At 42.9% G+C, this 23,025-nt stretch overlaps 1 protein-coding gene across 2 annotated transcripts in view; it reads left to right on the top strand.

The window, feature by feature from the left end:
- LOC106608656 (regulator of G-protein signaling 12) overlaps positions 1-23,025 on the top strand; it is an 80,462-nt gene that overhangs the window by 10,230 nt on the left and 47,207 nt on the right. For both annotated transcript variants that reach the window (XM_014206742.3, XM_014206743.3), the window contains exon 3: positions 3,629-3,730. In XM_014206742.3, coding sequence (XP_014062217.3) covers positions 3,629-3,730 — 102 coding nt within the window. The remainder of the gene's footprint in view (positions 1-3,628; positions 3,731-23,025) is intronic.

The following is a 23,025-nucleotide window of genomic DNA, read 5'->3' as shown; positions in this document are numbered from 1 at the left end:
CCAGGTCCATGACCCTGAGCCATAGTGTTCGGTCCCGCTCTTCCTCCCTCGCTGCTTGGTCTTCTTGTGGTGGGTGATTCTGTCACAGGCGTCGAAAGGATTAGACCAAGATGCAGCGTGTATAGTGCTCATCTTTTACTTTTAATGAAAGCACTTCACAAAGAAAAACAAACGACAGCCAAACAGTTCTGTCAGGTATCCTAACATACTAAACAGAAAGCAACCACCCACAAAACCCAAAGGAAAACAGGCTGCCTAAGTATGGCTTCCAATCAGAGACAACGAAAGACACCTGCCTCTGATTGGAAACCATACTCGGCCAAACATGGAAAACGAAACATAGAAATAGAAAACTAGAACAAATTCCCCTAGAAACAAAAAAACCCAAAACACACAAAACAACCCCCCCTGCCACGCCCTGACCATTCTACTATGGCAAATGACCCTTTTCACTGGTCAGGACGTGACACATAAAAACGATGTAAACCATATACAATGGCTATCTTAGTCACCAGATCTCAACCCAATTGAACACTTATGGGAGATTCTGAGGCGGTGCCTGAGAGTGTTTTCCACCACCATCGACAAAACACTAAAAGTATTACATTTATTTTGGAAGCAACTAGTGATGCGCGGGTTGACTCATAACCCGCAGTCCCTGCGGTTATATGTGCGGGGTGGGCGGGTTAAGGGTCATGGAATATTGTGAATAAAGAGATGCATTAAAATCCATAAATGGGTAGAATAAAGAGAAAACAATGCATTAAATTCACAAATTCTTGTGCAATTCATGTCTATATGCTAGATTGAGGTTTTTCCTTTCGTTCTTTTTATTTGACGTTAGTGTGTAGCCTAAGCTTTAGGGCCAAATACATGCCATTTGTCAAATTATTTTTTTACTTGTTAAGTTAATGTCGATCCACTGAGACAAAAAGGACAATGTCGGTGTTTAATTCAGTAAGAGAACGGCTTTGAAATAGAGAGTTGAAAATAAATAGAAGGGAGGGCCAGAACAGTAGTCTAATGTTTGGGAAAGATTTGGTAAAAGAGGATGATAGCAGTGTTATGTGTGATGATTGTGAGGCGCTATAAAAATTCGACAGTCGCAAGATGGGGACTTCAAAATGTCACGTCAAGGGAACTGTACTGTTCAGATAGGCTAGAATTTCATTTAACCCATCTGAACTCTGGACACTGACTGTAGGTCTATAACCTCTCACATAGCTTAATATAGTGTTAACCGCTGCAGAATTAAGCATTGCTTGCAGTAAAATTATACACCAAATGTACGTTTTGACTCGGGAACAGAAGTGTAGAAATATTATTTATTTATTTTAGCATCATGACATAATTACAGACGGTCCCTAATGGCGCATTCAAAGTGCTGTCTTTATCAGCATCATAAAAGCTGATTGTCTTTCAACCACATAAAATATGCATTCAAGCCGAACTGAAATCTTATCAAAAACATGTTGTGTCGTTTTTAACAGCTTCTAATTTTCCTCAAAACCGGTCAAACTGATGTCATTTGAACATTTTGCACAACATTCTTCGTTATTGCATATTCTCTGCGGTCCCTAAACGTATTTGCTGCTTGAGAGAAGCAGAGATGAAAGCAAAAACAAACTTTACCGATGTCAACTAGATTTAAGCATTCATTCTATTGTTTTATGACATTCTGGTGAGCAAAGGTTTGTTTAGTCTTCTAGGGCAACGAGTATTGACAGAAGAGAAGCTGCATGTATCTAATTACTAACAAACAGCCTACCAAAATGTCTGAAAATATAAGCAGAAACCTAGGCCTATCAAAAAAGCCCTGTCAAAAAATCGTTCTGCTATCCATTTTCTATTTGCGGGCTAGGGTTAGGTGTGGTCCTCAAAGTTTCACTTTATCACATACTGTGTAGAAGGCCGGTTGCGGATGGGTTATTAGCAGTTGCGGGCGGGTGAACAAACAGCTGACCCACGCATCACAAGGCCTAACGCCCTATTAAGACACTTTATGATGGTGTTTCCTTTATTTTGGCAGTTACCTGTATACTGTATACTCAATATGTTTCCTGTTGACACAGAAGTAAAGGTGCATTCTAAACTTTTGGAAAAATCCTCAAAACATATTAAAGTACTTTGAAAAGCCAATACAGAAAGTTAACCTTTAATATTATGTTTCTCCTGTGGCTACGCTATTGCATGCATGAGTACAGTAGATAAAGATGGATGTGTTCCATGGAAAATCAGGCATTTGGCAAAATAGAATCTTTGCACAAATTGAGAGAATCCTCCTCAACCATCTGATGCATTTTTTATTTCCGCTCTTCTTCTTTCCAGTACAGAGAGCAGATTACCCGAGTCAGATGATAGGGGAAAATATTACGCTGTTTATCGTTGTGTTTGTCTCTCGCTGTTTATCCAAGCAAAAGTTATTATCCTGTGTGCATACACTGGATGAATAATGTGTCTGTCTGAAATGTCCTCTGTTCTGAAAAGAAGTTTTGCACAGGAAGCTAAGGCAAATTACAGGATAGAGCCCATGTGATACCATGGTAATTACCGGCAATTCTTTATTCCAGCTCAGACATTAGGCTGGGCTTTCACCCATCATTATAATAGCAGGGCTGCTGGCGAAATGTGTTTCTCATGCTCCTTTAGTGTAGCAGTGAAACGGTGAGATTAAGGTGCAGATGAAAGGGGAGGAGTTGAGTTTGATGGAGGCTTTTGAGGTAAAGTAGGTGAAAAACAATTTTTTCACTACCTCAGCCCAACTGGTGTCTGTGAAATCGTCAACATTGTGCAGAACTGAGCCTAATGGGCCGTGTGTGTGTGTGTGTGTTTGTGGCCAATCCGTTATTTTTGTACAATCTGTTGGCCAATCACAGTTATGTTGTCGGGCAGGAAGGGAGTTGTGTGTCAGGACCCCTGTTTATTTAAGGACACGCCATATGGCCTGAAGGTCATGGCAGGAAGAACATCTGTCATCATCTTGGTTGGTTTACATCATCTTGGTTTAATTGCCCAGTGAGATAGTCCCTTATCACTCTCAAATCTCTCCAAAACTACAAGCTTGTACAGTGTATAGGGATATGCCTATTTTGTATGGAAGTGTATTCCAGACAAAGGGATGATCACCATTGACAAGTTTACTTTACTAATCCCTAATGCTTACATCATGTTAAAGGTATTATGTCATGTTTATGATGGTGTTATGTAGGCTCATGACCCATAGCTAAGTATGACAGAAACCATGATTGGATCAGTGGTCCATGTAGTAGTGTGATGTTTTGGCAGACAGTCATTATCCCTTTCCTGCAGTCAAATGACCTTGTGGCCTCATGGGTGGAATGTTATTCATATTTTTCATAATTAATCAACATTTAAAAAACAATGTCGAACAGTTTTGTTATATTTCAGTCTTCTGTGATGTATATGAAGTATCAAAATCGAATACATTTCAACTCTATATCTGCATGGTACATGTGTCTTATTTTTTTTAAGCCCATAACCATGTGTGTGAGGTGTGTACTTTGGTTTCAAAGTAGATTTGTTTAAAGACTACTAAGAAATACTCAGTGTGACCTTGATTTAGCCCACTGCAGTAAAAGGTTAATGTTCTCTCTTCTCCCCATGACAGGGCTCCAAGTTCTGGGGCATTGGCGCCGGCCGCTCCTCTGGCCGTCGCTCCTTTGGACACTCCAAGAGGCTCAGTCTGGCACGATCACTGGACGACCTGGAGGTAGGCCCCATGTCCAGTACAGTATTTATAACTGCTGTCATATAATTTAAAACCTAGCACCATCCTACTCGGTTTGCCTGGTATTAACCCCATTTGTGTTTCTGGAATTTGATTTTTTTTTTATTAGAGTAAAATATCTGGTGTTCAATCAACTTAATTCAATAAAACTCTGTTCTGGCTTATTGTAACATTGTAAAATGGCCCTGTAACGCTGTGTACCCATCTTTTATGGGAACTGCATTTTGAGGGCATGCTGCTCGCTTATATGCAGAGGAGTTGGTCAGCTTGACTAATTTGGACATTCAGCCGAACATCCCTCCCCCGTTCTGCTCCAGTTTCCACTCTTTTTGAACCTTTCATTTCTGTTTGCCTTCAACTCTCATATTTGGTGCCACAATTGCGGCGAGGGTGGCTCACAAAGTGGTCTTTGTGTGGGCTCGAGGCATGGGCCCTGTTGGTTTGGCCTTGTTAACGAGCAGCCTGAGGCATGGGCCCTGTTGGTATGGCCTTGCTAACGAGCAGTGCTACTAAATGACATTCCCACATTTCTCCCCTATTAGCATTGCTCAGGGATTCTACAGCCCCTCGCTATCACACATACACACACGCACACATGCACACACACACACACACATACACACACACACACCCTAAACAGTAGTGTCAAAAACTTGAGGCATCTGGTTCTCTGTTTAAGTTCAATAGGGTTTTCAACAAGTCTCTTTGGAACATAAACCTGTATCTTATATAAAATGGCGCCGACAGAGATGGTCGCCTCGCTTCGCGTTCTTAGGAAACTATGCAGTATTTTTTTATGTATTATTTCTTACATTGTTACCCCAGGAAATCTTAAGTTTTATTACATACAGCCGGGAAGAACTATTGGATATAAGAGAAACGTCAACTTACCAACATTACGACCAGGAATATGACTTTCCTGGAACGGATCCTCTGTTCAGACCACCTCCCAGGACAATGGATCTGATCCCAGTAGCCAACCCAAAATAACGTCGCCGCAGAAGGGGCAGACGGAGCGGCCTTCTGGTCAGGCTCCGTAGACGTGCACATCGCTCACCGCTCCCGATTATACTACTCGCCAATGTCCAGTCTCTAGACAACAAGGTAGACGAAATTCGTGCAAGGGTTGCCTTCCAGAGAGTTGCCTTCTGTTTCACGGAAACATGGCTCTCTCGGGATATGTTGTCGGAATTGGTTCAGCCACTGGGCTTCTCCATGCATCGCGCCGACAGAGATAAACATTTCTCTGGGAAGAGGAAGGGCGGGGGTGTATGCTTTATGATTAACGACTCATGGTGTAATCATAACAACATACTGGAACTCAAGTCCTTCTGCTCACCCGACCTAGAATTCCTTACAATCAAATGGCGGCCATTTTACCTACCAAGAGAATTCTCGTCAGTTATAGTCACAGCTGTGTACATTCCCCCTCAAGCGAACACCAAGACGGCCCTCAAAGAACTTCACTGGACTCTATGTAAACTGGAAACTATATATCCGGAGACTGCATTTATTGTAGCTGGGGATTTTAACAAAGTAAATATGAGAACAAGGCTACCTAAATTCTATCAGCATATTGATTGCACGACTCGCAGGGCTAATACTCTCGACCAATGTTACTCTAACTTCCACGATGCATACAAAGCCCTCCCCCGCCTTCCCTTCGGCAAATCCGACCACGACGGCATCTTGCTCGTTCCGTCTTATAGGCAGAAACTCAAACAGGATGTACCAGTGACGACAAACATTAATTGCTGGTCTAACCAATCGGAAGCCATGCTTCAGAGAACAACATTGACCTATACGCTGACTCGGTGAGTGCGTTTATAAAGAAGTACATTGGAGATGTTGTATCTACTGTTACTATTAAAACCTACCCTAACCAGAAACCGTGGATGGTTTCTGGTTAGGGTAGCGCAAAACTGAAAGCGCTATCCACTGCATTTAATATGCTGAATATTATATGGCTGAATATAAACAGTGTAGTTATTCCCTCCGCAAGGCAATCAAACAAGCGAAATGCCGCTACAGGGACAAGGTGGAGTCGCAATTCAACGGCTCAGACACGAGACGTATGTGGCAGGGTCTACAGGAAATCACGGACAACAAAAACAGCCACGTCACGGACACCGCCGTCACGCTTCCAGACAAACTAAACACCTTCTTTGTCCGCTTTGAGGATAATACAGTGCCACCGTTGCGACTCGCTAACAAAGACTGCTTCTCCCCCTCTCCTTCCCCGTGGCTGACGTGAGTAAAACATTTAAACTTGTTAACCCTCGCAAGGCTGCTGGCCCAGATGGCATCCCTAGCCGGGTCCTCAGAGCATGTGCAGACCAGCTGGCTGGTGTGTTTACGGACATATTCAATCGCTCCCTATTCCAGTCTGATGTCCCCACATGCTTCAAGATGGCTACCATTGTTCTTGTACCCAAGAAGGAAAAGATAACTGAACTAAATGACTACAGCCCCGTAGTACTCACCTATGTCATCATGAAGTGCTTTAACCTCTCTGGGCTAGGCGGGACGAATTCGTCCCACCTACGCAACAGCCAGTTGAATCCCGTGGCGCGATTTTCAAATACCTTAGAAATGCTATTACTTCAATTTCTCAAACATATGACTATTTTACAGCATTTTAAAGACAAGACTCTCGTTAATCTAACCACACTGTCCGATTTCAAAAAGGCTTTACAACGAAAGCAAAACATTAGATTATGTCAGCAGAGTACCCAGCCAGAAATAATCAGACACCAATTTTTCAAGCTAGCATATAATGTCACAAAAACCCAGAAGACAGCTAAATGCAGCACTAACCTTTGATGATCTTCATCAGATGACACACCTAGGACATTATGTTATACAATACATGCATGTTTTGTTCAATCAAGTTCATATTTATATCAAAAACCAGCTTTTTACATTAGCATGTGACGTTCAGAACTAGCATACCCCCCGCAAACTTCCGGGGAATTTACTAACAATTTACTAAATTACTCACGATAAACGTTCACAAAAAACATAACAATTATTTTAAGAATTATAGATACAGAACTCCTTTGTGCAATCGAGGTGTCCGATTTTAAAATAGCTTTTCGGTGAAAGCACATTTTGCAATATTCTCAGTAGATAGCCCAGCCATCACGGCTAGCCATTTAGACACCCACCAAGTTTAGCCCTGACCAAAGTCAGATTTACTATTACAAAAGTTTGATTACCTTGGTTGTCTTCGTCAGAATGCACCCCCAGGACTGCTACTTCAATAACAAATGTTGGTTTGGTCCAAAATAATCTATCGTTATATCCAAATAGCGGCGTTTTGTTCGTGCGTTCCAGACACTATCCGAAATGGTAAATCAGGGTTACGAGCATGGCGCAATTCGTGACAAAAAATGTCTAAATATTCCATTACCGTACTTCGAAGCATGTCAACCGCTGTTTAAAATCCATTTTTATGCCATTTTTCTCGTAAAAAAGCGATAATATTCCGACCAGGAATCTCCGTTTAGGTAAACAGAGGAAAGAAAACAAAGCATTCGGTCGACGCGGGCACGCGCCTGAGTCTCACAGTACTGTAACCAGCCACTACCCAAACGCGCTACTTTTTTTCAGCCAGAGACTGCAAAGCCACGATTCAGCTTTTTGCCGCCTTCTGAGAGCCTATGGCAGCCGTAGGAAGTGTCACGTTATAGCAGAGATCCTTTGTAATGGATAGAGATGGCAAAGAAGGCCAAGAAATGGTCAGACAGGGTACTTCCTGTACAGAATCTTCTCAGGTTTTGACCTGCCATTTGAGTTCTGTTATATTCACAGACACCATTCAAACAGTTTTAGAAACTTTGGAGTGTTTTCTATCCAAAGCCAATAATTATATGCATATTCTAGTTACTGGGCAGGAGTAGTAACCAGATTAAATCGGGTACGTTTTTTATCCAGCCGTGTCAATACTGCCCCCTAGCCCTAACAGGTTAAGAAGCTAGTCAAGGATCATATCACCGCCACCTTACCGGCCACCCTAGACCCACTTCAGTTTGCATACCGCCCCAACAGGTCCACAGATGACGCAATCGCCATCACACTGCACACTGCCTTATCCCATCTGGACAAAAATAATACCTATGTAAGAATGCTGTTCGTTGACTACAGCTCAGCATTCAACACCATTATACCCTCCAAGCTCACCGTCAAGCTGGAGGCCCTGGGTCTCAACCCCGCCCTGTGCAACTGGGTCCTGGACTTTCTGACGGGCCGCCCCCATGTGTTGAAGGTAGGAAACAACATCTCCACTTCGCTGACCCTCAACACTGGGGCCCCACAAGGGTGTGTGCTCAGCCCTTTCCTCACACAAGGGTGTGTGCTCACCCACGACTGTGTGGCCATGCATGCCTCCAACTCAATCATCAAGTTTGCAGATGACACAACAGTAGAGGGCCTGATCACCAACAACGACGAGACAGCCTACAGGCAGGAGGTGAGGGCACTCGGAGTGTGGTGTCAGGAAAACAACCTCTCATCAACGTCAACAAAACAAAGGAGATGATCGTGGACTTCAGGAAACAGCAGAGGGAGCATCACCCCTATCCACATCGAAGGGACAGCAGTGGAGAAGGTGAAAAGTTTTAAGTTCCTGGGCGTACACATCACAGACAAACTGAAAGGGTCCACCCACACAGACAGTGTGGTGAAGAAGGCGCAACAGCCTTCTTCAGGCTGCTGACAAACTTTTACAGATGCACAATCGAGGGCATCCTGTCGCGCTGTATCACTGCCTGGTGCGGCAACTGCACCTCCCTCAACCGCAAGGCTCTCCAGAGGGTGGTGCGGTCTGCACAACTCATCACCGGGGGCAAACTACCTGCCCTCCATGACACCTACAGCACCCGATGTCACAGGGAGGCCAAAAAGATTATCATGGACAACAACCACCCGAGCCACTGCCTGTTCACACTGCTATCATCCAGAAGGCGAGGTCAGTACAGTTGCATCAAAGCGGGGACCGAGAGATTGAAAAACAGCTTCTATCTCAAGGCCGTTAGACTGCTAAACAGCAATCACTAACTCAGAGATGCTGCTGCCTACATTGAGACCCAATCGCTGGACACTTTAATAAATGGATCACTAGTCACTTTAAACAGTGCCACTTGAAATAATGCCACTTTAAAAATGATTGCATATCTTACATTACTCATATCACATGTATATACTGTATTTTACCATCTACTGCACCTTGCCTATGCTGCTCGGCCATCGCTCATCCATATACTTATATGTACATATTCTCATTCACCCATTTAGATTTGTGTGTATTAGGTAGTTGTTGGGGAATTGTTAGATTACTTGTTAGGGATTTCTGAGTCACTGGTACTGCAGAGGAGTGAAGATAAGATAATGGTATTGTCAGTCAGTGTGTGAACCCTGAACCGGGAACTCTATATATATATAGATAGATTTGCTCCACTTCACCATTTTCGAACGCTAGAGCGATGTCATTGGTTGAGGCCATCTCAAATTCTTTCAAGTATACTAGGGCCTTGCAGCCTCTTCAGGGTCAAGTACACTAGGGCCTTGCAGCCTCTTCAGGGTCAACAGCTACTGTGACGGCTATGGAGAGAGACGGGGCATTTGACGTGTTGCAAGTGTCTGTGAGGTCAATAAAACGAGCTACAGCTTTCATACTTTATGTTAGCATTAGCTATGATCTCTGTCTACAGAGCCTGCTAACTGCACATGCTGGATGTAAACAACTGAATTATACACCTATAATAGGATCCTAAAAAAAAGGTCTGCTATTGGCCTACACAAAGAAAACCTGCTATCTAGTAATGAACTACTTATAGCTCTAATCCAACAGAATAAAGGACTATTATAGAGAGAAAAATGAACAATGGGCTAAGGTCAGCTCGTATTGAATTAAATAATAACTCATTTTGATGTCTATTTTATAATTGGGCTTTCAGGGTAGTAGCTCATCCTACTGTTTGATCCTCTCTATGACGCAAACTGTAATTCTCTCAGAAATAGTTTTGGCCTAGAAAAACAAAAGGCTATATTTCGGTTGCCACAGACTGAATGGGAATCCCCGTTCAAATTGGGAACAGCAAGTAAGAGTAGTAGGATTTCCTCAAGTGTTTCCTGGAACATTAAGACTTGGGTGTATTCCACCAGCTAAATAGTATTTTGGTCAGCGGGTGGCTGCAGAGCAGAGTGGGGCTAAGGGAATTTTAACATAGTCCCGGAAGGGAATCCCACCTTTACAGTATAGCATTTTCCTCAAGCTGTACTTTTCTAAATTATGAAATGGTGAAGTTCCTAATTAAAGGCCCATTGAAGTCAAAAACATGATTTGTCATGTGTTTTATATATATTTCCACACTATGAGGTCAGAATAATACTGTGAAATTGTGAAAATTATGATAATACCGTTTTAGTGTAAGAGCTGTTTGAAATGACTGGCTGAAATGTTTTGGTGGGATGAAGTTTTGGCCTGCCTTGTGACATTAGTTAACCAATAAGCAAGAGTTCCAAACCTCTTTGCTAGTTTTCAGTTTTCCCCTCCCCACACAGACCATTCCCAGACAGTCCTAGTAAAATTCTTGCTTGAGAAATTGCTCTTTGCTAAGAAGCTATTTTTGTTTATTTTTGACCATTTAAATTAACATAAGTTAATAATTGTTTCCCAGAAATTATTTTATATTAAGATTAAAACAGCTGCATTGGACCTTTTAAGGGTTTCTTAGGAATTGCTGGTCCTCTGGGAGTTTTTTGTTGCTGCAAAACAGTTGTTGTGTAAGCACGTCTGTGGTCTGGTAAGAACTTAACAGTGGCGTATTTGCACATTTTTCATTGTGCAGTCATCATTTCAGCCACCCTGAAACCATGACAAAATGAGTGCAATTTACCCATGCAGCTTTAAGTCATGGTATACATTCCAGGTAATTACTATGTTTGAGGTTTTCTTCTAATGGTGGCCAAAGGCAATTAGATCCTCATCTATGGCTATCGCCCACCCCTGGTTTCCACTTCAAGGGCTCATCACCCCAAGGGCTCAGCGTCACCATCCTTGCTAAACCAGACACCATTGTTTCACCGGAGAACGGCATTCAGTCAAGTTTAACTACGCTATAACAGCTTCATATGATCATCAGTCAAAGATCAATGAGAACCTCCTCAAGGCTCAGTACGGAAAGGAAGCATGAATATGTATGCACTCACTACTGTAAGTCTGCTAAATTACTCAATGTAGAGCAACAGAAACACATCATCTGCTCTTTCTTGATAATGAAAGTGAGAGCCTCCATTTGGCAGGCATCCTGTAAAGACAATATATGGAATGGCAAACAGGTGCATGTTGTGCAAGCTACATCAAAGGAGTTTTACACCCACAATGTAAGATTCCCTATGTTGTTCCTCACCATATAAATAGCAAGTGTCATCGTATCTCAGCCTCTCCAGATTACGAGCGTGCATCACGTTGGAATATCCCATTATACAGGGATTGGAAGGTGTTTTGTTTTGAGGGCTTTTCCTACCCTCCTGATTCCTCAGTCCTGTCCTCGACTCCCTAGGATGTTATTGAGCCCATTTCTCACGCTGTGGGAATCCAAAATGTGATAAGCTGCCACCGGTCACTGCACACATCTCTACATGAGCGGACAACGTGGGCCCCTGGGAGACCCTGCCAGCGGCGCTGTGGTGAGACCCCTGCTTGTGGATAACCTCTCACCGTTTGATGCTACGGAAGCTGCAAGCACATGCGGCGGCTCTGTCGCTTTTTTCGTGGTTAGTCGTGTGCGTCAGAGCCGCGGCAACAGGGGTCAGGAATCAGTAAACACTGTTATATTTGACCTCATAGAGCCTCTGACATGTAGTTATGCCAGACTGTCCTGTCGGCTAGCCTAATCTGCTGTTTTCTGTCTGTTTCGCTTGTCCTGGTTGCCATTTGGTTTCAGCAGAGGAGCTGTGATGATCAGCGGTTGATGTATTTTGTGTGTGTGTGGAGATTGCGTGATAGGAGCGTCTCGCTGCACACTGGGGCTTTGTTGTTTGGGAACTTTGTTTCTCTTCTATTCATTTTTCAGCACACTTGTCAAAGCCCCGCCGGCCCCCTCCCCCCTCGCTCGCCAATTCCTTCCCAATCTCAGGCTTTAATTTCTGACTTAAATCAGATGCTTTGCACACTGAATGATAAGTGTGTGTGTGTGTGTGTATTTGGAATGTCTGTGCGTTTCTGTGGTCTATGTGTATAAATGCATTACAAATAGTGTGAAGGAATGCTTGTGAGTGTATGCTATTTTGTGTACCTATGTGTGTGCCAAGAGTTGATGGCCCTCCCTTATCCGTGAGTCTAAGGTTTTGCGTTCCCTCACACATCATAGGCTGGTTAACAAAGCTTGGTTTGCCTGCCTGAGGCTAAGAGATCCACTTTGTGGGCGTAGCAGGAACTGTGAGGAGGAATGAAGACAGAGGGAGAGAAAAATAAATTGAAAGGGAAGGATGATAGAGTGGGTAGAGGGAAAGTGAGAGAGGGAGGGAGGGAGGTAGGGAGTGAGAGAGGGAGGGAGGTAGGGAGTGAGAGGTAAGTAGGGAGTGAGAGAGGGAGGGAGGGAGAGAGGGAGGTAGGGAGTGAGAGAGGGAGGTAGGGAGGGAGGGAGGGAGGGAGGGAGGGAGGGAGGGAGGGAGGGAGGGAGGGAGAGAGGTAGGTAGGGAGTGAGCGAGGGAGAGAGAGAGGAAGCAAGGCACAGTAGGAGCAGGGGGAGGGAGTGTTTGAACTCTCAGTAGCTGTCAGGATCTTGGACTGCCGCTCTCTGCCTGAGCTGAGCTCTCCCTGGCAGCACACACACACACACACACACACCGCGGAGTGAGCCGACGAATGGACTTGTTTCCACACACCGGGCGTGTGGAGCTGCATCAGCACTGAAGACAAGCCAAACACAAGCTGCACACAGCGCCATACATGGAGCAAACTTTAACTCTCAACTCTGTAAGTATTCTCATCAAACTCATCGAGCGTCTCTCTCTCTCTCTCTCTTCATGCTTATCTTTGTGCTGTGGTGTCTTCCTGCATCTCCCTGACAGTTTTCTTGCCTTCTTTGGGCTCTTTGTAACTCATATTTGACTGTTTAAGTGCCTCACAGTGGTTAGCTTGTGTGTTCCTTCAGAGGAATGTTTTGGTCAGCTCCAGCCTCTAACAGAGCTTGCATGTGTGTGTAGCTATGTGACACACTGTGCAGTTCTATACAGAGATACTGTCCTGCTTCCTGAATACTGGGACCGGGGACACAAACTGAATTTAAATCAGGCATCATACTAAAAGGGTTTTGTGAAGTGATGAGTGATTTTTCTCATCGTCAACTCTCATCAAGTGTTCTTTATGAACTGTTGACTGAGTGGCGCTGTGTTTGGAGTCCCTTGGCTAGTGACCCATTTCAAATGAATTAGTGTCGTTTGGAGGAGTGCAGCACAGTTTTGGTGTAAAGGACCCAACCTAAAGGACCCAACCGACATGGAGAATTTTTTTATTTTTGGGTTGCCCATAGCAGCTTGAGTTGAGGTTGAACTTGATGTGGTTGCATGTGGTTTTACTCTGCCCCTCTCTGTTTACTGTGCACTGATTCACCCCCTGCTGTTAGACAGTCAGTTATGTTTTTGTCTTAAAGGAACCAGTGGTGGCACATCTGTTTTTGGTATATGTTCTGTCTCTGGTCTATTTTCTCTTAAAGCAACCTGTAGAAACATGTAGCCTAGGCTTAGTCTAGATGTTTTATTCTAATCTAAATGTATGGGATCAGCCAGAGCCGTATATGGAGATACACCGTATGTATACGTCTGGATTCTGCTTGGGACATTATGATGCTGCTGCTGTGACTTGAAAGGCGGTACAGAAATGGTGTGTTCTTGGGAGGATTAGCAGTCGAGGGAAGATCACGACACGCTTTTATCTCGCAGACGTCACAGGATGAGAGCGTCGACGTGTGGGTGGACAGTTGCTCTCACGAAATGTGTCCTCGGGCACAGCATTATGGGATGTAAAGAGCAAGTGGCCTGACATTTCCTAAATGCCTCTTCACAGCGGTGCACTTTTTTTCCTCCTGCAGAGGTTTCATTGCGTTAAATAAGCTGCCTCTCTGCCCACAGACTGGAAAATGGCTAGCTGCATTGGACTCCAGATTCAGTTAGCTGCAGAACTCAGAGGATGGAAACTCTGTGACCAAACAGACAGATGCGACAGCGGTTGCTGACCACCTTAAGACCACAGAAAGAAAGCAGTGTCTGACCAACCGAGGTCAGAAATACAGTACTGTGTACTCCCACACTGACCATGTGGTTGGGTGGTTATTGTGCATAGTACACCCAGCTCAAAACATAATGATGTCATTACAGTGACACCAAAACCATGACATCATTCTGTCAACATTTAGCCAACTGCCTGGTGGGAAAGGAGGTGTATTAAATTAGTTGGCAACAGTCAGCGCTGTTTTGTCCCATTTACCTGGTTGTGTTGGATAGCCTCCTCCTATCTGAGATATAGGCAGGCTCTGGGAATAAAGCAGTATGATTCACCTCCAAGGCCATCTACCCACCCACGCTATTTACATTCCTATTTATTTTGATTTCTTTCTACTTTTCATCTATTCCTTCATACTGCATCGTTTGCAGTACATCTCCTGCCAAGGGTGTGGAAGTAACTCAATGAAGGAAAACCATGGAACTAGGACACCGTTTCTCATGAAAGGAAACGGTTTGAACATGTCGGAGAGAGAAACTAGTACACACTTGTTTTTTTTTATTGTTTTTATTTGTCTTTAACCTCAAACCTGTGTCTGTTTCGTACGGGCGTGAGTAAGAGGTGGTGTCGTGTTAGAACTAAGAGAATGCGGTTCTTCAATAATGCAGGGAATGAAAGCGTTTGTTGGTATCTTTGGCCATATGTTGGCAGAGAACGTCGAGAAACAATGCCAAGGTCCTGTCTCCTTAGCACCATGGATAGAATAAACACAGATCTTTGTGAGACAAGTTCCTCTCCGACGCTATTGTGAGAGCTTTGCTTTGCAAAGCCAAACACTACCCTTTTCTCTCTCGTGAGATATTTCAATAACTTATCGACACATATCAATGGATTGAAATCTAGGACGTAGGTTTATATAATGTTTCCTTTTAGCAGACTCTTTTAATCCACGTGTCTCACAGTACTGCATACTTTTTCATATCCTGCCGCAGTGGGAATCAAATTTACAACCCTGCTGTTGCAAGCACCATGCTCTACCAACGGAGCCACACAGGACTAATGCAGTATTCTATTGTGTGACCTAGTTGCTTTCTGTTGAACAAAACAGTAACACCTGTGGTTTGTGCTATAAAGTACAGTACATGGTATGTGGTCATGGTATTTCCAGAGGCGTTTGAGGTGTATGTTGCCCCTAAAATGACAAATCTAGGTTCAGTTTACCCTCCCCCGTTCCCTGTAGGAGGTTATTAAAGGAAAATTGACCTGAGAACTGCCTGATATCATCACTGATGTAACATTCTAATCCCCCCAAAGGCGCAGCACACATGGGTGGGTGGAGAAAAGTAGTATATAGATATAAATACTAGGATTACTTAGCATCAGTATTTCAGATTTATTTCATTGCATTTATTTAATTGCAGGCAACAACTCTCTCTAGTAGGAAGATGTGGGTGGTTCAAAGGATGGATAGATTGGCCTTTGGAAGCAAAATTGGATTAGATGACACCAGTGTGTTATAATATTTCAAGTTTATTTTTACACAGCGGAACATATAACTCTCCCTACTCTCACCCACTCAGTCTCTGTAACAGTTTGTATTTAAACACAGCAATCCACACTGTCTCTGTCTGTTTCCCTCCAGAAACATCTATTTTTGCCCCTCTGAGAGCTGCCCCGAACTTGTCCCCATGCCAAATACCCATGAGGACTAACTAGACGACGGCATCCGTTCGCCTTTCCCCTATGGGGACTGACTTAACCGAAACCCCCATCCCCGTTTTATTTCCCAGTCTACCACCGCCAGTTAAGGTTCCCAGTATGACAGTAGTGGTCGGTGCCGTTTTAAGATGAGGGAGGACGATTATTTAATTATGAGCATGGCCTTATTTCTATTACAGGATATTGGATGACTGTTATTCATATTCTTTTCACCCAGCTCAATGTAACATCGATAGGTTTAGGCTACTTAACATTATACTCAAATTTTCCCTATACAACCTAGCCTATCAATTAAAGTTTACAACGTACACTACACTTCAAAAGTTTGGGGTCACTTAGAAATGTCCTTGTTTGTGAAAGAAAAGCAACATTTTTATCCATTAAAATAACATGTATTTGATCAGAAATACAGTGTAGACATTTTAATGTTGTAAATGACTATTGTAGCTGGAAACGGCAGATTTGTATGGAATATCTACAGTTGAAATCGGAAGTTTACATACACTTAGGTTGGAGTCAATAAAACTCGTTTTCAACCACTCTCCACATTTCTTGTTAACAAACTATAGTTTTGGAAAGTCGGTTAGGACATCTACTTTGTGGATGACACAAGTAATTTTTCCAACAATTGTTTACATACAGATTATTTCACTTATAATTCACTGTATCACAATTCCAGTGGGTCAGAAGTTTACATACATTAAGCTGACTGTGCGTTTAAACAGCTTGAAAAATTCCAGAAAATGATGTCATGGCTTTAGAAGCTTCTGATAGGCTAATTGACATCTTTTGAGTCAATTGGAGGTGTACCTGTGGCTGTATTTCAAGGCCTACCTTCAAACTGAGTGCTTCTTTGCTTGACATCATGGGAAAATCAAAAGAAATCAGCCAGGACCTCAGAAATTATAGACCCCCACAAGTCAGGTTCATCCTTGGGAGAAATTTCCAAACGCCTGAAGGTACCACGTTCATCTGTACAAACAATAGTACTCAAGTATAAACACCATGGGACCACGCAGCCGTCATACTGCTCAAGAAGGAGACGTGTTCTGTCTCTTAGAGATTAACGTACTTTGGTGCGATAAGTGCAAATCAATCCCAGAACAACAGCAAAGGACCTTGTGAAGATGCTGGAGGAAACAGGTACAAAAGTATCTATATCCACAGTAAAACAAGTCATATATCAACATAACCTGAAAGGCCGATCAGCAAGGAAGAAGCCAGCTCAAAAACCGTCATAAAAAAGCCCGACTACGGTTTGCAACTGCATACGGGGACAAAGATCGTACTTTTTGGAGAAATGTCCTCTGGTCTGATGAAACAAAAATGGAACTGTTTGGCCATAATGACCATCGTTATGTTTGGAGGGAAAAGGGGGAGCCTTGCAAGCTGAAGAACAATGACCCCAAGCATATTTCCAAAGTTGTGGCAAAATGGCTTAAGGACAACAAAGTCAAGGTATTGGAGTGGCCATCACAAAGCCCTGACCTCAATCCTGTAGAAAATTTGTGGGCAGAACTGAAAAAGCGTGTGCGAGCAAGGAAGCCTACAAACCTGACTCAGTTACACCAGCTCTGTCAGGAGGAACTAATTGTGGGAAGCTTGTGGAAGGCTACCCGAAACGTTTGACCAAAGTTAAACAATTTAAAAAGGCAATGCTACCAAATACTAATTGAGTGTATGTAAACTTCTGACCCACTCTGAATGTGATAAAATAAATAAAAGCTGAAATAAATCATTCTCTCTACTTTTATTCTGACATTTCACAGTCTTAAAATAAAGTGGGGATCTTAACTAACCTAAGACAGGGAATCTTTACTAGGATTAAATGTCAGGAATTGTGAAAAACTGAGTTGAAATGTAGTTGGCTAAGGTGTATGTAAACTTCCGACTTCAACTATACATATGCGTACAGAGGACCATTATCAGCAACCATCACTCATGTGTTCCATTGGCACGTTGTGTTAGCTAATCCAAGTTTATAATTTTAAAAGGCTAATTGATCATTAGAAAACCCTTTTCTAATTATGTTAGCACAGCTGAAAAGAGCTGACTCTGGGATGCTGGCCTTCTAGGCAGAATTGCTCTGTCCAGTGTCTGTGTTCTTTTGCCAATCTTAATCTTTTATTTTTATTGGCCAGTCTGAGATATGGCTTTTTCTTTTCAACTCTGCCTAGAAGGCTAGCATCTCGGAGTCGCCTCTTCACAGTTGACGTTGAGACTGGTGTTTTGCGGGTACTATTTAACCAAGCTGCCAGTTGAGGACTTGTGAGGCGTCTGTTTCTCAAACTAGACACTCTAATGTACTTGTCCTCTTGCTCAGTTGTGCACCGGGGCCTCCCACTCCTCTTTCTATTCTGGTTAGAGTCAGTTTGCGCTTTTCTGTGAAGGGAGTAGTTCACAGCGTTGCACGAGATCTTCAGTTTCTTGGCAATTTCTCGCATGGAATAGCCTTCATTTATCAGAACGAGAATAGACTGACGAGTTTCAGAAGAAAGTTCTTTGTTTCTGGCCATTTTGAGCCTGTAATCGAACTCACAGATGCTGATGCTCCAGATACTCATCTAGTCTAAAGAAGACCAGTTTTATTGCTTCTTTAATGGGAACAACATTTTCAGCTGTGCTAACAATTGCAAAAGGGTTTTCTAATGATCAATTAGCCTTTTAAAATGATAAACTTGGATTAGCTAACACAACGTACCATTTGAACACAGGAGTGATGGTTGCTGATAATGGGCCTCTGTACGCCTATGTAGATATTCCATAAAAAATCTGCCGTTCCCAGCTACAATAGTCATTTACAACATTAACAATGTCTACACTGTATTTCTGATCAATTTATATTATTTTAATGGACAAAAAAATGTGCTTTTCTTTCAAAAGCAAGTACATTTCTAAGTGACCCCAAACTTTTGAACGATAGTGTAGGTGCACAGGTCGAGAGAAAAATGTGAATAATCAAGGTGACAGACAGGGCATTTAATCCCACCTTGCACACATCTAGCTGATCTGGGGTGTAATCATTTGTCCAATAGTTGCAAATGAGAGTTTCTATTGGACAAATTCAGGTATGTTTATCCCTGTTTCGTTTTATTTAAGAATTAGCGTAATGAATACACACGCTCCTGATCACGTGCAAACACAGTTCACTTTCATAGCAGCCACATACAAACAGCATGATCACTTTGCTCATTGTTTTCATTCTCGCATCTACGAGCTCTCCTCCTCTCACATTTTCCCTTCACTTGGTAACTTCAGTGCACAACACATCAGCTATCTGTGACCAGGCGAAAAAAACTTTCCAAGCCAAACCTTCATATCATATCATAACTGTTAACCTCTACACACAGCCTAAATCGTTCTCACCATATTAGCTAGCGTTATAGCTAGTCAACATAGCTATTAGAACTAACATGTTAGTAAACCCGCAGTACAGTGAACAGTCAGCAAGCAGTTTATCTGTTACACAGGCATGCCTCGGTGGCAGTAAATTAATAAAACCAAAAGCTTAGCTTGAATTGGAAGAGTTCTAGTGTTGGATAGTCATAGCCAGCTAGCTAACATAGCATCCCTCTCTGTTTGAGCCGGGTGTTTGAGTAGGCTAAACTAGCTAGCTGCATTTTCTAGCTAATTACAGTGCTTTGCGCATTTTGTTATGTTACAACCTTATTCTAAAAATGATTAAATACATTTTTTCCCTCATCAATCTACACACAATATCCGATAATGACAAAGCAAAAAAATGCTTATTTAAAAAAATATGTATATATATATCACATAAGTATTCAGAACCTTCAGTAAGTACTTTGTTTTTTTATTTTACCAGGCAAGTCAGTTAAGAACAATTTCTTATTTACAATGACGGCCTACCACAGCCAAACCCGGATGACCTTATGGGACTCCCAATCATGGCCGGATGTGATACAGCCTGGATTTGAACCAGGGACTGTAGTGACGCCTCTTGCACCGAGTGCAGTGCCTTAGACCGCTGCGCCACTCGGAAGCTTGTTGAAGGACCTTTGGCAGTGATTACAGCATCGAGTCTTGTTACAAGCTTGGCATACAGGTGTGGCAGGCACACCTGTATTTGGGGAGTTTCTCCCATTCTTCTCTGCAAATCCTCTTAAGTTGGATGGGGAGCGTTGCTGCACAGCTATTTTCAAGTCTCCAGAGAGGTTTGATCGGGTTCAAGTCTGGGCTCTGGCTGGGCCACTCAAGAACATTCAGAGACTTGTCCCGAAGTCACTCCTGCGTTGTCTTGGTTGTGTGCTTAGGGTCGTTGTCCTGTTGGCAGGTGAACCTTCTCTCTAGTCTGAGGTCTTGAGCACTCTGGAGCAGGTTTTCATCAAGGATATCTCTGTACTCTGCTCCAGTCATCTTTACCTCAATCGTGACTAGTCTTCCAGTCCCTGCCACTAAAAAACATCCCACAGCATGATGCTGCCACCACCATACTTTACCATAGAGAGGGTGCCAAGTTTCCTCCAGACAGATGTGACGCTTGGCATTCAGGCCAAAGAGTTCAATCTTGGTTTCATCAGACCAGAGAATCTTGTTTCTCATGGTCTGAGAGTCTTTAGGTGCCTTTTGGCAAACTTCAAGCGGGCTGTCATGTGCCTTTTACTGAGGAGTGGCTTCCGTCTGGCCACTACCATCAAGGCCTCTAGAGCTCTGTCAGTGTGACCATCGGGTTCTTGGTCACCTCCCTGACCAAGGCCCTTCTCTTGGTGGTTCTCAACTTCTTCCATTTAAGGATGATGGAGGCCATTGTGTTCTTGGGGACCGTCAATGCTGCAGAAATGTTTTGGTACCCTTCCCCAGAGCTGTGCCTCGACACAATCCTGTCTCAGAGCTCTACGGACAATTCCTTCGACTTCATGGCTTGGTTTTTGCTCTGATGTGTTGTGCAACTGTGGGACCTTATATAGAAACGTGTGTGCCTTTCCAAATCATGTCCAATCAATTGAATTTACCACAGGTGGACTCCAATCAAGTTGTAGAAACATCTCAAGGATGATCAATGGAAACAGGATGCACCTGAGTTCAATTTCGAGTCTCATAGCAAAGGGTCTGAATACTTATGTAAATAACTTATTTCTGTTTTTATTTTTTTGCTTTGTCATTATGGGGTATTGTGTGTAGATTGCTGAGGATTCTTATTTATTTAATCAATTTTAGAATAAGGCTGTAACGTAACAAAATGTGGAAAAAGTCAAGGGGTCTGTGTACTTTCTGAAGGCACTGTCAGTGAAAGTGAGAGAACAAAAATTGCTAAATACAGCAATCTCTCTCTCTCTTTCTTGCTCCTGCTTCGTTTTTGAATAAATTAATTTGTTCAAAACTGTTCAACTATTGTCTTTCTCTCTCTTTGAGTCAACTACTCACCACATTTTATGCACTGCAGTACTAGCTAGCTGTAGCTAATGCGTTCAGTACTAGATAAATTCTCGGTGGACAACATGTCAGTTCATGCTGCAAGAGCTCTGATTGGTTGGAGGACGTCCTCTGGAAGTTGTTATAATTACTGTGTAAGTCTATGGAAGTGGGTGAGAACCATGAGCCTCCTAGTTTTTAATTGAAGTCAATGTACTCAGAGGAGGACGGAAACTAGCTGTCCCTCTCATCATAGGCTAAAACAAAACCACCGGTGGTGGCCGCTGATTGGCTAAGTACTCGGGACAAAGCAGCATGACAGAAATATGATGCCACGTTTTTGAACTACCATTAGTTTCTTTGAGAAGATACAGTATATAAAGTGATCTGTGCATTTGGACAACAGCGTAAATACACCAATTTCAGTTTTGCACGTCAAAACCGAATGACCACTGCTGCTCATGCTGCCTCAGTTTTGACCAGATTAGATTTAAAATGAGCAGCCAGCTCACAAACGAACGAGTACACCAGGGAGAACGCTACAAGCATGCAGATGCAATAAGTGAAAACATATTATCTAACTGGGGTTAGCTAGCTAACATAATGTCACGAAGCATGATGTGCTAGCCAGTTAACGTTCATTCTGAAATAACTTCACATTTACGAGTTAGTCAGAACTGAGTTTAGAAAGACTTGATATTGGCATGGGCACTATCTAGCAAGCTACCAGCTACCTATAGATAGCTAGCTGCTTATCAAAGGTAGATAACTGGTTAATTCAACCCCCCCCAAAAAAATTACCAAACTATTTCTCAATATGTCTGAAAATTACTGTAGCTGGGTAATTCATTTGATCATGCTTTGTGATACACCCGGTTTTATGCTGTTTTAGTCCACACATGTCGCCCTTTCACCTATAGTAGAACCTGACGAACAACATGGGGGGAAGCAGTAAGCCACCATCATGCTTTTCTGTCTTACCAGATCCTCGGTGAGAAGGTTCTAGCGAGTGTATTCCTCTGTCCTTCGACTCTTGTTGGATGTAGATATCAGGTTAATTACAATTAGCTTTTTGCTTCAACACCACCTGTACCTGATAGAGCAGATCTAGTCTCACGGCGTCTGGCGTGAGAGACGTATTGGGAGGGAGACTAGATTAGACCCAGTTCTGACTGAACGCACATTTGAGAGCCCCAGGATGGTTCATTTACTTTGTGCTGTTATAATTTATGCTAACAGTTCCCCGTCATAGCCAATAGCTATCCAAGCAATGTTCGCAAAGCCTATGCACCCATGGAGGCAAAGATGCTGCTACCAGTAGTCAATGAGGGGCAGAGTAGTAAGTACACTGAACAGTTTCTTTTGAACAATATATTTTTGAAATATTATTAAAATATATATATATATATATATTTTTTGTTGTTGTTGTTGACCAATCACAAGTGTTATTTTTTTTTTACCAATGACAAGTGGGGCGTGGCCCCTAATGCCATAATGGGAGACCGCCCAAGTAAGATCACCCTTGATTTTTAAAACACTGCATGAAACCCTTCAAGCTTTCTCTCTCTGTAGTGAGGCTATTTTTGGGAGACTAATGGTGAAGAATCTAAGGGCTAATTACAAGTGCAAGGTTTCAGTTTGGAAAGCCCATTTATTGTGTAGCTGTGGGAGAGAAAGTGAAGAGAAAGCAGGGCGAGGGCGTGATGGGGTCTAATGTGGCCAACTCTGCACGCCTTCAAGGCTCTCCTCTGTCATAGTCAACGAGGCTGTGATGTCTGAATATTTTTCTTGCGTGGACCCGTTCGATCTTCCTCAATGTTCCTCAACTGATTTACTGCAATGATGTTTTCAGCTCAACGTTGAATGTCACACACTGTACAGTAAGCCTGTTATGAAAGTTTGAGATGTCAGATGTTATCCAATCTATTCTCAATGAAGTTACCAATTTTTTACGCTT

The sequence above is a fragment of the Salmo salar genome, chromosome 07 (assembly GCF_965601325.2).
Source record: "Salmo salar chromosome 07, fSalSal1, whole genome shotgun sequence".
In the NCBI taxonomy this organism is placed as follows: domain Eukaryota; kingdom Metazoa; phylum Chordata; class Actinopteri; order Salmoniformes; family Salmonidae; genus Salmo; species Salmo salar.
Note: the sequence above shows the minus strand (reverse complement) of the source record. Positions and strands in the feature narration are given on the sequence as shown.